A 16067-nucleotide genomic window follows, 5' to 3' on the forward strand; every position below is an offset into this window, starting at 1 on the left:
CGCGTGAACTGCAGAGCTGTATCATGCTAAATACTTATTATTACAACTAGAGGAATTATTTTTTTTTAACGGAATTTTTTTTTATTTTCTGTTTTTGAGAATTTGAATAAGAGATTAACCCTTTTCGAAACAATTAGATCAATTAGATATTCATTATAAGACATAAGTAAGGCCAGTTTCGCATTTAACTTCACATTCACTTTCACCTATCCTTCGATTTGCTGGACCGCTGGGGCACCACACAAGGTCTGTCAACCTTCTTTCTCCATTCTATGTCATTTGTCTTTGATAGAATTTAATTCTGATATTCTTTATGAAAAGATTGAAACCTGCCTTTTTACCTGCCTGGGTGGACCACTTCGGGGGCTGATTTTGAGTTTGTGTTTCCACACAAACTATCTTTGTAACCTTGATTTTTTTTTAAGCAAATTTGTTTATTACAGGTCTGTTATCTAGATATAGATGCACTGACATTAATTAAAACAATAATGACAATAAAACAATATACCCCACTTTTAAATTTTTATTTATTATTTAATGGTAATTGAATGTCTCAGATTCCGAGTGCAGTACGTGACTTGCAAACAAATAAATGTGACTCTTGCGCTGCGACCTGCATAAATTTCCACATTTGATGCAGACAAAGCCATTGTCCGTTGGGGGGGGGGGGTCTATTTAAGTTTTCTTAACGTACGTCATCTGCCTCTGTCTTCTACAGGACCTCAATTTTTTCTATGTCCTGTGGCCTTCCTGAGAGCTATCCAACTTTTGAGGCCATCTGCTGCCAACTATAATATTTTCCTCTATACTAGTGAAGGCAAAATGGCGACTGGGTTGATCTTTATACACCTCTGTCCTCATTTAAGCTCACCAAAAAAGATCGCCTTTGGCATGCAGTCGTCCCCCCCCCCCCCAACCATGCGGGCGAGATATGTGGCGAATGAACTAGTAACGTGCTTCTTTACTGGCCTCACTGCTGGCCTCCAGCAGAGCATTTGTAAGGTATTTTTGCCAGTGTATGATCAAGATGGAACGAATAAGGCACCTTTAATGGAAGCGTTCAAGGACCATGTAAGGCACCCAGAGCTTTACAAAAGTGTGGTGAGAACCATTGTTATAAACATTGATTTTTGTTGTTAGGTAAAGAGACCTATTCCTCTATACTCGCAATTTGAGGCGACCAAATGTGCCGTTCGCCTTAGCGAGACGGCTGTATATTTATTTAGATAGTGACGCATCGTTGGACACTTTACTGCTCAGGTAGATCTAAAGTAGCTGACAACATAAAGGAAGTGGTCCTTGCTACTGATCGCAGCTGCTCAGTTAGGAGGATAGCGCTGTCCACGAGTTAACTGATGCTGCTATGTGTAAAAGTCTATTTGCTGATGATAATTTATTAATTGTATTGCTTATGTGCATTCAATGTCTAAAAAAAACGGAGCTTCAGTATTCCACAAACGGAACTAATCCAGTTCCACAAAAATATTTAACATGTCAAAATTCACATAAAAAAAATATTAAAAAAAAAACAACTTTCAACTTTTACTTTTTTTTTAATTGGAAATTTTTTTCGTAATATTACTGACAATTTTAATGCTTCAAATCTTACGGCTGCCAAACTGTCGTGGTTAACAAGTATCCGCTTGTAGCAAGCTTATAAATAATATGTAAAAGCAGTCCCTGATTTACCTAGGGGCACTAACTCAAAAATATACATTTTTGGGGAAATGAATAACCATAACCTATTTCTTACTTCTAAAATATGACATGCTATAAGTAATGTTATTATTAACAAGAAAAACATTCTAAAATACTTTAAACAAAAATAAAAGTTTTTATTAAGTGTAATTGTAGAAAACACCAAACTGTGGGAGATGAGTGGACAGAAAAATATAGAAGTGCAGATCTCAGAGAGGAAGTGGAGATGGATTGGTCACATCCTTAGAAAAGATACCAGCAACAGATCTAGGCAGGTCTTAGAGTGGAACCACCAGGGAATAAGACGCAGAGGAAGACCAAAAAGAACATGGCGACGCAATGTACTTGAAGGACCCGAGAGGACTGGGAAGAGCTGGGAAACCATAAAAAAAAACTAGCAAGAGACCGTGGAGAGTGGCATGTTTTTGTTGAGGCCCTATGTTCCATGAGGAACTCAAAGGAGTGATGATGATGATGAATTGTATCTATGGGTTCGGATCAGTCATGTATTTACAATATAGTTCGGCCCAGGGGCGGACTGGCTATATGGGCAAACGGGCAAATGCCCGGTGGGCCGGTACCTAATGGGCCGGTTTGGTCGCGACCAAAGAAAAAAAAATTCAATGAAGACATCTTACTATACACTGTACGTATTATCATTTGCAAAACGTTAGACCGTACTTTCTGCTATGCACGAGCGGCATGGACTGCTTTGATGTATTCGAGATTGTGTTTGGCCTTATCATTTTGCTGGTCGGCAGGGGCCTTTGATTGCTTCTTCCCTCCCCCGTCTTTTAATGGTTGCAATGAAATTTAACCAAAAAGAGGGATGAGAGAGGTTAAGTTAGAAAACATTGATATAACGCAGAAAAAAAAAAGATAGGCGCGACAATATACATATATATAAATTGCGAGTCGGGTAAAAATCCCCCCCCCCCCCGAAAATATATGACATGCCATTTGTGGGCCGGTTTATATGGTAATGCCCGGGCCGATTTTGATATCCAGTCCGCCCCTGAGTTCGGCCGTGACTTAATAAATTTATGCGATTAGAAATATTTTTACCCATTGCTTTCTCAATACGCTATGATCATATCACTTGTCTGTACCAGTTGGGAAAGAAGGAGGGAAGAAGGGGGTATCTTGGGGAATGTTTACATGATCTTTTTTTTTTTTAATGCATTCTTCTTTATCTTCTTCTTAAACTGTCAGGTAGAGTTGAGCCTTCGGCTCTTGGAACTCTAGGCCAGCAAAAGTGAACAAGAGCTCCCTCTCACCGTCTTGAAAAAGAACAGTGTACACTGTTCTGTCTGACGGGTGGGTCAGACTCGCGGCAAGAGATAGCGTACACTAAGATCCCCGCCATTTTCCTTTTCTTTACCAGGCTAACTGTGGGGCACGCCATTTATGTAACGGCCCCTTGAGGAACAGCGCCTGGATTATGACAAGGTTGTGGGAGCTTTTTTAAAATGCATAACAAATGTTCACTCAGGGCTCAAAAGTCATCAAGGGGACTAATTCAATTTATACCACCACATCTATCAAGTACGATTTTTCCCTTGTTTAAGATACAAAAAAAAATTACCAAATAAGTAATTGATTTATTTTTTAAATTGATTCTTGTGTTGTCATGCAAAAGAAATAACTGTGCAAAATTTCAGCATGATCGGAGGATTGGGTGTGGAAGAAATAACGTGTACAAACTTTTTACCAGACAGACAGAGTTGATATAAGCTTTGTAAAAGTGGATATTTTTTTAATTAAAGCTTTCGAAAAAAAATGTAGGTGCCTCTACAAAAAGCCTGCTAAGGAGCAACCACTTAAATCCACATAAAGTCTTCTTATCTTATAAAATACAGACGCTACTTCAAAAAAGAAGATGATTACGTCCTACGCGTGTTCCTAGGTCAATCTAGTCATGCATGTTAATCAATGACTTAAATTTTGCCAAGACATTGGTTTTCCTGGCTGGCTCAGGGAGCTCTAATAGCACTAGAGAATAAGGAGCATTTGTACGAATTTGTCCTAGCATATGAAACGAGTAATGTGCCTTTAGCTGTGTGTCTTTCGGAGTATTTTATTAGGTTTTGTTTTTTAATTTAAGGTTTTAAAAGCCTATATATTTATTCTATCCTAAATTTAGCGAATTTACTAATTCAACTCTATAGGCCTATCTATATATTTATTAGTTTTATCGTTTAATCTATCTTCAACCAGATCCTTTACCTAATCATATTCTAGTCTAAGACATTATATAGCTAAAATGAAACAGTCTATAAACTATATAGATCTGTTAAATTTAGTGATAAAAGATAAAAAAATATTTTAAAAAATTGTTAAAAAAACTAATCTAGAATATTCTAGATTTAGAATAAGTCTAAATATTCTAAACTATATGTACTGCGTAGATTTGTAAGCTTCTCAACCTCAGTGTGGCGTTCGGATGAAAGGGTCGTTAGAGGAGACGATTAGGCCAATAGAGAAGCAAAACAGAACACCCCATTGGGTGCATAAGAATCGAGTCCATTGCGTTGGCGGGGATGGAAGAAAGCCTCAACAAACATGTCATTATCTGCAAGCCGCTCCTCAAGGGGACGGGCTTTTTTTTATGGCGGACATCTTCACGGCTGATATGGTACAGAAAGGAATATGGAGGAGGGAAGAGTTCCCCAGTGTGCTCGGTCTTGGGCCTCGCTTCTGACCCGAGCGTCTTGGGATACAAGAAATCAGTAATAGGGATGTAAAATGTACACCTGCTTGGATCTTTCCCAGACATAAGTTTGTTCAGACATGCAGATGGAGAAAAGCTTCATAATCTTAGTGCTTCAAGAGTCTAAGACTCAACTGTTACAAATGTACGTATAAATAGCATTATGGACCTATAGTAAAATTTTGTAGAAACAGGAAACACACCCCTGCATTTGCAACGGAAGTTCCTATCATAAACTGTAGATAGGAAAAAAAAAACATTACGAAGTAGACTAGATGTACTTAGATCCTAGCTAGATCATTAGATGAGATTCTAAATCTAGACCAGACTAGTTAAGATCTAGATCGCGATTAGTTTTATTATTAGATCTGTTATGGTATAGAATTGTGATGTTTTTATGGAGATCAAGATTAATGGTTTTATAAACATGGATACAAGATAAAACTAGTCAAATATCTGCACAATGTGTGCTGCAGTGAATACTTCACCGTCTACCTTTCGAAGTCAACAAGTCTCTTCATCGTCTAGAACAACTAGCAGGGATAAATCATATGATTATTTACTAAAGTTTCTCCTTGTTGGTGACAGTGATGTTGGCAAAGAGGAACTTCTCTCTGGAATGGATGATGGTGCTTCTGAGTCGCCCTATGGATATGCAAGCAGTGGTAAGTAAGAAATTAAATTTAAAATTATAGATCTAGATCTAAAATTTAATTTTAAGTGCAGGCTTTAAAATTAAAAGGCAAAAAGGATTGAAAAGGATGGCAATTATGGCCCGTATTAGCAGTAATCATACTCATGTCATAGTCATAGATATTGTAATATAAGGCACAGGAAGGCTAAAACTTAACAGTAAGTTGAGTAAGGTTGTCTGTAGAGAGTATACTAAGTGTAAATAAAAGTGTTTAGTAAGAGTAAGGTGGCAGGTATTAGATTTATATCTAGATTGACTAAATTGAGACTAGAAAATTGACTAGATCTAGTAATTATGGCCCGTATTAGCAGTAATCATACTCATGTCATAGTCATAGATATTGTAATATAAGGCACAGGAAGGCTAAAACTTAACAGTAAGTTGAGTAAGGTTGTCTGTAGAGAGTATACTAAGTGTAAATAAAAGTGTTTAGTAAGAGTAAGGTGGCAGGTATTAGATTTATATCTAGATTGACTAAATTGAGACTAGAAAATTGACTAGATCTAGTAATTCTAGTTCTTTCCGTCTTTAAATCTATATTAATATGTGACATCTAGATCTTATAATCAAGATTCTGCATTGTCATTGTGGATCCAGAATCTATTGTATTGAATTCAAGAACATTGAAACTAAATTTAACTAGATCTAGATCTATATTATATTTATATATAATATATATATATATGATTTTCATTTTATTGCACTTAGAAATGGTTAATTTATAAATTGTGATATTTTGAGTTTGAAAGGTGAATTGTGGAATTTTAAAACTGTAGAAAATGTGTGAAATAGTGCACAAAGTGGCATCTTTTGATGTAACATGGAACACTTGGCTTAGGTTGAAGTAATATTCTACTAAAAGCAAGGATTATTGAACAGACATTTTTGTTGAAATAGGTTAACAATATATATCATGTTATTGCATTATATCTACATTTTTTTATTTTATATTTACTTTGGTATTACTTAGATGTCGCCTTAAAAAATGCACCTGAAATGCGAAAGTAGGTAACCCCTCCTTTTGCAGCACTGCTGAGGAAATGTACTTACAATTAATTTTCTATTGATAAATTCTTAAAGTACAATGGCTGAAGAAGTGAATACATTTGAAATGAAACCAAAAACTTCAACTTTAATTTTTGGCCTAACGTGACACTTTCTGATACCAGTACTGGAGAAACACTCATATATATATATATATATAGAATATATATTATATTCATAATTCAACTTCTTGGTAGACATCTGGGTTATTTAGATTTTCATGCTGCCTTTAGGCAATCTGCAAGTATGACACAGAATGACATAAATTCATAGTCTCCATTGAAATAGAACTAAAGCCCTTAAGTTTGGCAGCTAATCAGTTGTTAATGCTTCTCATCACACCTCCTTAATTTATTGTTTGAACAGGGATTGACTACAAAACAACAACAATTTTATTGGATGGGAAGCGAGTCAAGTTACAGCTATGGTAAGCTTCATCTAGTTTTAGAAAAGTTTCCTGCTTAACATAGTATTATCACATTTACTTCTATTGTGATACAGTGATACAGAGCGGTATTTATGGTAAACTCTTTTTTTTTTTATAGGGTCACCTCAGGTCAAGGAAGATTCTGCACTATTCTCAGATCATATTCAAGAGGAGCTCAGGTAAACTTTTTATTCTGCAAAAGAATGAAATAAATTTTCTTTCAGGGTCTGAAGGTGAAGGGAAAAAGGAAGTTGGTTTCAACTGTGTTTGTATCTTGCTTTTAAGAATTTAGGTGGGCTGGACGTTAAGAAATGACAATTGTGTTTGGAAGTAGAAGGCCTCACAATGTGAACAAATTAAAAAAATATATCTTTCTGACTACCATGCAAGCACAAGTTTAAAAAAACCCAACTAAGTATGGTCACGAAGAGCACACATCACATCTACAAAACTAAATATTAGCTGTAGTCCTTCCCTCAAAGTGCTGGACTTTCTATTCCCAACATATCAAAAAGCTGAATTCCTTGCACCTCTGCTGTCTAAGAAAAATTCACCAGATGAACTGATTGGACCACATACTTGATTTGATGAATAGTATCCATGCCACAGCAAGAAAGTCCCAATTATGATGGGCTGGGCTTGTAGTCCATATACATGAAAATCACATTCTCAATGAGCTGTGTGCGGGAAAGTGCTCTTAAAGGGGTTATAAAGAATTATTAAGGCGTCTCAAAGAATGGGAAATTGATTGCTCTCGTGGGGTGATTGTCGGTATTTCAAGATACAGGCAAAGAGATCAACCATCAGCAAAGAACGCAGATCACAAAAGAAAAAAGTGGACAACTCTACAACAAACCCAACCTACCCATTCATAGTGTGCGGCTGGCTTTTCAAGATGTATTCCATAGTCATCTTTGAGTTTAGGAAATGAGATGGTGCTCATGCTCCACCATGAAGGAGAAAATATATATACAGATTTATGTGGTATGTGGTCATATTTTTTAAGAAACATCTGTAAAAATAATAGTGGAGAAATGTTTGTAGAACAAATGGTCTATTTTATTCCTCAAGGTGTCACAGCATTTCATTGTAGTGTGTTTGCTAATTTAACTTTATCTATTACACTTGAAATGGATGTCTTTTTATAGGTTTTCATTGACCAAATCCCTCCTACTTACCATGTGAAGCCATTCTTCAAGTAAACACATGCATCGTATAACTTCATTCCTACTGTTATAAAACTCCAGTAGCTAACATACCAACCTCCTAACATTTGCATAACAAGAAATTAAGGCTTGTGTGTTTTTGCCTTACTGGAAACATTTTATAGAATTTCTTCAGTCTGCTTGTGATTATCTAAGTATAATTATAATTTATGTGATTCTAGTTTATCTTTTCTAAACACATATAATAAAATGTAAGTTTAAGAAGTTTCAATTTTTGTTTGTAATGAATATAAAATAGAAAGAAATCCTCTGTCCTCCAGAGATTTTTAATGCATTTACTGCATTTTGCATGTGTATTGTATATCTAATTAAAACGTTTTTGAAAACTCGCAGGGCATACTGTTGATTTATGACATCACAAACAAGTGGTCCTTTGATGGTATCGATAGATGGATCAAAGAAATTGATGAAGTGAGTGCTGGTATTTTTTTTTGTTCTTATGCATTCAGAATCACTTTTTTCATCTGGTTGATATGCAGCTGTTTAGGTCAAGTATCAAAAACGCAATTTTTTATTAACTATTTTATGCATGTATTGTTTTGAATGAAAAAATGGAGTGTTCTGGGGCGAATAAAAATGTGCAAGAGGGGTAGACATTTTTAAAATTTTGTTATTCTAGTCTAACAAATTTAGTTTTATTTTAAAAGAAAAGAAATTAGCTACAAAATTGTAAAAAAAAAAAAAAAAAAAAAAGATTATTCAAGCAAATATTTTTTGTATTAATTTCAAACTGAGTATGTAAATAGGAAATATATTTAAAAATTCATTTAAAAAATTAATAGACTGGAAGATTTAATCCATTAATATACAAAAATCGCATAACTAAGCATTGTGTCACTTCAAAAAAGATGAACAAATGTAGGCTACTAAGAAATTGTATTATTAACAATATCTTGGGTCCCATACAATAAACTAAAAAAAGAGGAACTAACAAATTTTTAATTATTTTTTTTATGCGGTGTTCATGCATACAATTTTCAACCAAAAAAAAAAAAGAACAGGCCCTCCTATATCCGGAAAATAAAAAAAAATAAGAAGGGGTCGGTAGTAAAAGGTTAAAAATTGTAATAGCAAAATAGTTATTAAATACCATGTTAGTCTCTGAGAGTAATGCCACACTCACCAGTGCTAGCAACATTACTCCTTGAGAGCAATGTGCATTTTAAGAACCTGAATGAGCTCATCAGTTAGCTTCAACTACTGTCCTGATGCTATCATTGCATTGATAATTGAAACTGTTTCTAAAGATGCTCTTCTTGCTTATAGATGATATTCATTTTGCTATAAGACCTTTTATTGTGAAGTCTTTCATTTTTTTTTACATTAAATTGTGCACTTACAATTATTTATACTAAGAATATTTGTGTATGTATATTAGATTATTATTATATTTATTAATTATCTTTGTTTTTTTCTGCAATATTTAAATTCATTGAATAGCTGGATTAATATTAGAATATGCATCCTCTGTTTGGGATCCCTTAACTCAAGAAAACATGAAGAAACTAGAACAAATACAAAATGGAGCAGTGAGATTTATAACAAACAATATCCCATTAACACCATTAGTAAAATCACTAAACTTAGATACATTTCAGGACAGAAGAATAAAAAGTAAAGTAGCTATAATATATATAAAACACTTAACCATAACTTACAAATAGAAAAACAAAACCTAATGAAATACTGAGAAAGACACAAGGATAGAGGCACATTTCTTATTTCATATGCTAGAACCAATTCATACAATGTAAGTGCTCCTTCTTCCCTAGTTGGATTAGATAATTGAATGGATTCCCTGAATCAGCCAGGAAAGCCAGCGACTTAGCAGAGTTTAAGTTACTGATGACTAGATTGACACATGATATGCGCAGGACGCTATTATCTTCTTTTTAAAGTGACGTCTGTAATATATATGATAAGATAAGAAGACTATTTTTTTTCTTGAGAATGATTGCAAAAAAATTAAAAAGAAATAGTTGTATAATTAAAAAAAAATAATTTTGATTTTTCATCCTAATTTTAGCATGCTCCTGGAGTGCCAAAGATCTTGGTAGGCAACAGGCTGCACTTGGCCTTCAAACGTCAGATAAGTGAGGCTTGTGCTGAACAGTATGCAGAAAAAAACAACATGGCTTTTTTTGAAGTTAGTCCTCTTTGTGATTTCAATGTAACAGAATCTTTTGCTGAACTTTCTCGTCTGGCTTTAAAAAGGAATGGTATGAGCCGAGCGTTTGGCTTTAATAAAGGTAAGTACTTGTATCTTTGAAATTCAAAAGTTTTTCTAATCCAACAGAGTGTGTAAATAATAGATATTTAACATTTGATTCAATAACGTTAAGGCCTAGCTAGAGAGCAATGGGTAAGAAAAGAGCTACAGAATCAAGGGAAGGTGGGAGGGGGGGGGGGACTAGCATCCTTTGATGTTGCTCATAACTGAAGAGGATTGAGAGAAAGAAAAAATGTTATATATCCATTGAAGAGAGAAGTGGTCATAGATCTAAGTAATCTTAAGTAAAAAAAAACAACCTCTGGATTTCCACCAAGTCTTGATTAATAGATCTATACACTGTTATTGTCTCTATCACTGTTCTGCTGTGATATTTTCTTCTCTATTTTCTTCTTTTATTGTTTTATAAAACATAAATTCTTTTAATTTATTTGTTGGTGCTATTTTTTTTTTTTTTTACTTTCAGTTTTAAGTCTGCAGGAACTTGCCTGCAGAACAGTGGTCTCATGCACTACCATTTATGGCATAGAACAGCTTCCACTGCCCAACAGTATCAAGTCTCATCTCAAGTCTTATGCCCTGACCAACAAGACAAGAGCCAGAATGTTGAGCTTTGTACATAGAGACCGACATAAAAAACAAAAGTACCTGAATCCTTGTGAGTCCCCACCAATGAATTGCAGGAAAAGTTGTTCCATCAGCTGAGTGGCTCAGACTTCTGCAGCTGCTCTTTGGGCTCCATGGGGCTGGGATCTTCTGTATTGATTCATCACAACAAATTGTTGTCAATTTTGTACTGTTGTTTATAGGGCAACACTTTAAACTTTAACAAATAAGTATTAACTATATTTGATGGGAAATGTTCTAGTGAGCTATTGTTCTTGCTTTGAAGTCAAAACACCTGCATCTTTCCATCTTTCCTCTCTTATACTGAGAAAAACATTTGCCTATGTTTTCATGCATGAAAGTTAGTCAGAAGTGTCAGGAATTTGCCAAATCTATGAAAAATCTCTTTGCTCAAAATAATGACATTTATAATCATGATGTGTTAAGAAGTTGTGAGTCATTTATTTTCCATTATCCACCAAGTGATTGATTGTCAGAATAATAATGCTCTGAAAAGTTGTAACTCAAAAACAATTATTCAATTATTTGCATTTAATTTGACAGATATTACAAGCATCAACAGTTTATTGTGTATAACAATTTTGTTTGACCTACTAACCTGTAACTAAATACAAATTTAACTTATATTAACATAACCTTTTGTATATTGGTTGATAGATATTGGTACAGTTAACATTTAGCAAGATTAAATTTTTTTTTACCAAAACAGAATATTACAGCATAATGTATTCACAATTGTATACCAGTACATTGCGAATATCCAGTTGTATACACTTAGCTCTATTTATTTCTGATGTCTCAGTTGTGTAATTAATAATCTTTGTTTTGTTTTTGAAGCTTTTTTTTTTTTTGCTAAAGGTTCATTGTCTGATTAAAACAGTGAAGTGTTAAATCATAAAATACTACAAAGATGACAATAGGATGAGTTATGAATGTGGCTCATTGCCCAATAGTTAAAAACTCCTTTGTACATTTTCTCCCTTTTAATGTACAAATCGTTCTTAAAATTCTGATGTCAATTGTCTGTGCCACATAAATGTGACAGTATCTTTGAACTAAGCTCACATTTCAGCATGAGACCTACTTATTATTGTGAGAATCTGGTAGTATTATCTTCATGCAATGGTTCTGGTTGTTATAGTAGGTTAGTCTTAGGTTTTGGTTAGTAAGACTAAGGAAAAAAAGATTCTCTTATTTATTGTAAACATATTTCATTTATTACTATGCTTAATGAACTTTGGAACTATTTCTAGATTGTCATTAATGTTGGCATTGCTGACTTAGCCAGTTTGTGAAAACTTTCTCTCTGTGAAGATCTACATTTTTGTTTTTTATACACAAGCTTGAGGACCTGTGGTGACTCAGTTGCTTCCCTTGACAAGTGTGACACAAAGTATTATGCTGTATTATAGTCATGTATATATGTATATAGAAGAGATTGAACTCTTTGTCAAATGTGTGAATTAACTTAAGATTTAATTTACCCCCCCCCCCCCCCCCCCTCTTTTTCAATCCTGTGTAACTTGTCTGTGAATTCTAAAACAACAAAAAATCAAACTCCTGCATACTGTCTCATTTGTTTTTGTTGGTGTCTTTTCACTTCCTGCAATCTTCTATCTATTGTGAGTATCTCTATTGCTAATGTTTCTCTGCTCTGCTAGTTCAAGAGGGTTGAATCTGTTCATTCTAGTGAAGGTTCAAAGTGTTCACCAAACTTCTATCTGAATAATAGTCATTTGATTTGTTTTTTTATTGCAACATTAGTTCTAGTTCAGATGTATATAGGTCATTACTATAGATCAGTGTGATGTACTTTTAAACAAGAAATTAGGTTGACTTTATTTGTACAGGTTTGCAAATAAAATGCTTTGTATGAAGTTGTTGAATTTCAACAAGGACCTGTATTTCTTGTTGTCAATAGTGATCTGTAGTTGCAACCACTTCATCCAGCTTTAGTTATTGCGTTTCTGATGGTCGTTGCAACCAGTCATGTTGAATATTCACAGATATTTGAGATAGTTCAGTTGAAATGTTTTGTCATTTTATAATGCTCACTTCTTAGACAACAAAACATTCATTTATGAAACAAATGGCTGTCTTGCTAATCTTATATATTTATATACATAGTAACTCTGTTGTTTCTATTCCAAACTTTGTTTTTATCATACATCTTAACATTTAGAAAGCCACTATTGTGTATCTTATTAGAGGCGCTAACATTTTTTGGGACTACACCAAACCAAAGCTTTAAACTTTTAAATGTCTTCGCTGGTTTTATTATACTGTATACACTGCCTCCCCCCTCTTATTTTTATTTCATGTACATAAGTCAGCTGCATGGCCATTAGTTTATGTCATAATTTATTTTCACTAGAACTTTATTTCAATACTTGATATTGTGTGCTTGTGTGTGATGTTATGTGTTGTTTTATAGTACAATCTAGGATTCTTTTATATGACCATAGAGTTGAACTCCTTGTTATCTCACCTTAGAAATACTTAGTCTAGGTAATGTAACCAAGCTTTTTTTGACCACAGCAGACTAAATTTAATCTATTAAATGCATCTATAATTTCAAGAGTCTCTGTATAGAAACTACAATGTATAGTGTTGATTGTATATGCTTAAGAAAGTGATGGATTTCTTGTCATTGCCAAAGATGCCTGAGCCACTACTTCTACTGGGTCTTCAATCATTTTTATGATTTTGAAAGAGCATTTTTATTTCCTTATTAAAAAAAAAGAACACATCACATGGCATGTTACATTTTTAGGCAGCTACAATAAATTAGATTAAGTCATTTTTTCTAACATATCTTCTGTATATAAAAATGGGTAAACCACTATAGATACTATTTCTTTTGAGTTAATCTAACTTGTGATTCTGGCCATAGTTTCAATTAGATTTCTGTTTAAATAAGAAAGCAAATATACTTGTGCAAGCTCTATTGGAAAGATTGCCCTGCCTTATTCTTCTGTAGTGTGTAGCTGCAGTATTTCTGTACTAGTTCACATAAAAATTTCTCACATAGTGATCAATCATTTCTAGATAATAAATTGCCTGGTCTTGTGGCATGTGTTCCGGACTGTCATCTAGATAGTACTAATTCGAAGCACCAACTGCCGATACCTGTTGTCTTGCAGGAGGCTTGGGATAGAATGTAATGATGTTCAATTCTGAAGGAATATCTAAAACATGCCAAACAAAGAAAACTACTTGTATCAGTGACTTATTACTGAGATGTATAAGTGATAGTGACTGACATTTCTCAGACCCATTTGACTAATATGTATGAATACTAATGGAAGAGATCTCTACCAGTGACATGCTTGAGTGGTTTCTTTGACATGTGATTATATTTTTTTGTTTCCTAAGACTTGAAATGTTTTGGTTGTTATTAGATCTGTTGTTTATTGTACAGTATTTGTATACTCTCTATTGTCCTATGATGTTGGTTATCCTGTTGTAACAGTGTCTTTTATTCTATATTTCTATTGAAACCAGAGATATTGGTTGTTGAAGAGTGACAAAATAAAACATTTTTTATCACAAATTTTAAAACCCTGTCTTTGTTTTTGTAATGTAAGTTTGTGTGTTGCTGAAGCATTTAAGATTGCTGGAAAAAAATTTTTTTTAGCAAAAAGTCCGGATTTGTAAAATGTCAAGTATTTACAGTTGATAGAAATTCTTCAAGATTTTTGTTTACACTAGCAAATAGCATTAAGGTAACAAAAGAAGCATTTGTTTTAAACTTAAAAAAGGTTCCTGAAGTTACACGCTCATCAAAATACATCAAGTGTCCTAACCAAACCATGCTCCTGGTTCAATGACTCGAGACGAACAAACGACAGGCTGGGACATTCTAAATGGCAACATTTCAAGAACTTCGTGACGTAGGGCGCGGCTAGAGTAGTCAAATAGACCTGTACCTTGCACTCAACGCATGTACCTTGCAAACAACGTCCGTGTTATTGCCACAGAATTTCCCAGGGCATGTATTGATTTATTTATTTTTTACTCCTGAGGCCCACTATTAATTCACTGAGTCAAGGTGCACTCAATGAATCGTCGCTCGAAACTCTACAGCAATGATTATGTAGGCTACATCACAATCAAACTGTTCACAACGCGAAAGAACCAGCCAGTACTAATGAATGGTATCTAAGACATGAAAGTGCATGTTTCTCAACACTTTCCATTTCATGCACATACAAATGTATTTCTCACCACTTCTAAACTTGAAATATAAACGTATAGATTGTACATATATCAATAAGCCAATATACTGACTCTAGTACACATGAAAGTCATATATATACCTACACATATACACATACACATTTCTAGACTTGACAGATCTATAGGCCTATATAGGGACTCTACAGGGGAAAATAAAAATTGCACAATTCATTTTTAGGGAACATTTTGGTGAAAAGCTACTAACTAACTGAAGTATAGATCTTGAGTCAGACTTAAAACTTTATCAAACTTTATTTACCTTGAAAAAAAAAAACAACGGTTTCAGTAGATTATAATCTAGATCTATATCATGGGCGTAGCCAGGGGGGGGGGAGTTGGGGTTAAACCCCCCCCCCCCGCAGGGGGGAGGGTGTCGGAGTTTAGTGACTGATCTTTTGCTTTAATTTTGTTTATTTTAGGTGAAATTTTAATACTAAGCCATCACTTGCCCTAGCACAGCCAAGGAGGTTTTGAGTTTGAAACCCCCTACCAGGGGGTTTTGAGGGGTTTTGAGTTTGAAACCCCAAACCAACGGGTTTTGAGTTTCAAACCCCATACCAGGGGGTTTTGGGTTTGAAAACCCCTACCAGGGGGTTTGAAAGGGGGTTTGAAGTTTCAAACTTCAAACCCCCTACTCCTACCAGGGGTTTTGAGTTTTAAAAAACCCTACCAGGGGGTGTTGAGTTTGAAAACCCCTACCAGGGGGTTTTAAGTGTAAAACTCCCTACCAGGAATTTTGAGTTTGAAACCCACTACCAAGGGGTTTTGAGTTTGAAACCCACTACCAAGGGGTTTTGAGTTTAAAAACCCCTACCAGGGGGGTTTAGCATTTAAATCCCTCTCTTCTATAAAACAAACAAACATGCAAACGACAATCCCTAAATTCCAAGAGCACATCTAAGAAAGATTTTGATTTTAAACCCTCTCCGAAATTTCAATATAAAAAAGCAAATTACACACTCAAAATTGTATGAGCGTAGCCAAAGGGGTTTTGAGTTTAAACCCCTCTTCAGCTGGGTTTGAAGCTAAAAATACCTCTTCAATATAAAAAAAAGCACATTACGCACTCAATATACTATGAGCATAGCCAAAGGGGTTTTTAGTTTAAACCCCCCGCCAGCGGGGTTTAAAGCTTAAAAATAAATCTTCAAAATAAAAAAAAAATAAAAAAA

The 16067-nt window shown here is 34.5% G+C and overlaps 1 protein-coding gene across 1 annotated transcript; it reads left to right on the forward strand.

Moving 5' to 3' along the window:
* The first annotated feature begins 4643 nt into the window (after positions 1 to 4643).
* On the forward strand, positions 4644 to 14217 carry LOC106078548 (ras-related protein Rab-40B-like). The gene is made up of 6 exons (XM_013239444.2): positions 4644 to 5073; positions 6513 to 6573; positions 6692 to 6752; positions 8133 to 8210; positions 9826 to 10048; positions 10496 to 14217. The coding sequence occupies exons 1-6, from the start codon at positions 4872 to 4874 to the stop codon at positions 10732 to 10734; spliced, it is 864 nt and encodes a 287-aa protein (XP_013094898.2). The 5' UTR covers positions 4644 to 4871; the 3' UTR covers positions 10735 to 14217.
* Positions 14218 to 16067: the final 1850 nt, after the last annotated feature.

This window comes from Biomphalaria glabrata, chromosome 2, assembly GCF_947242115.1.
Source record: "Biomphalaria glabrata chromosome 2, xgBioGlab47.1, whole genome shotgun sequence".
Lineage (NCBI taxonomy): Eukaryota > Metazoa > Mollusca > Gastropoda > Planorbidae > Biomphalaria > Biomphalaria glabrata.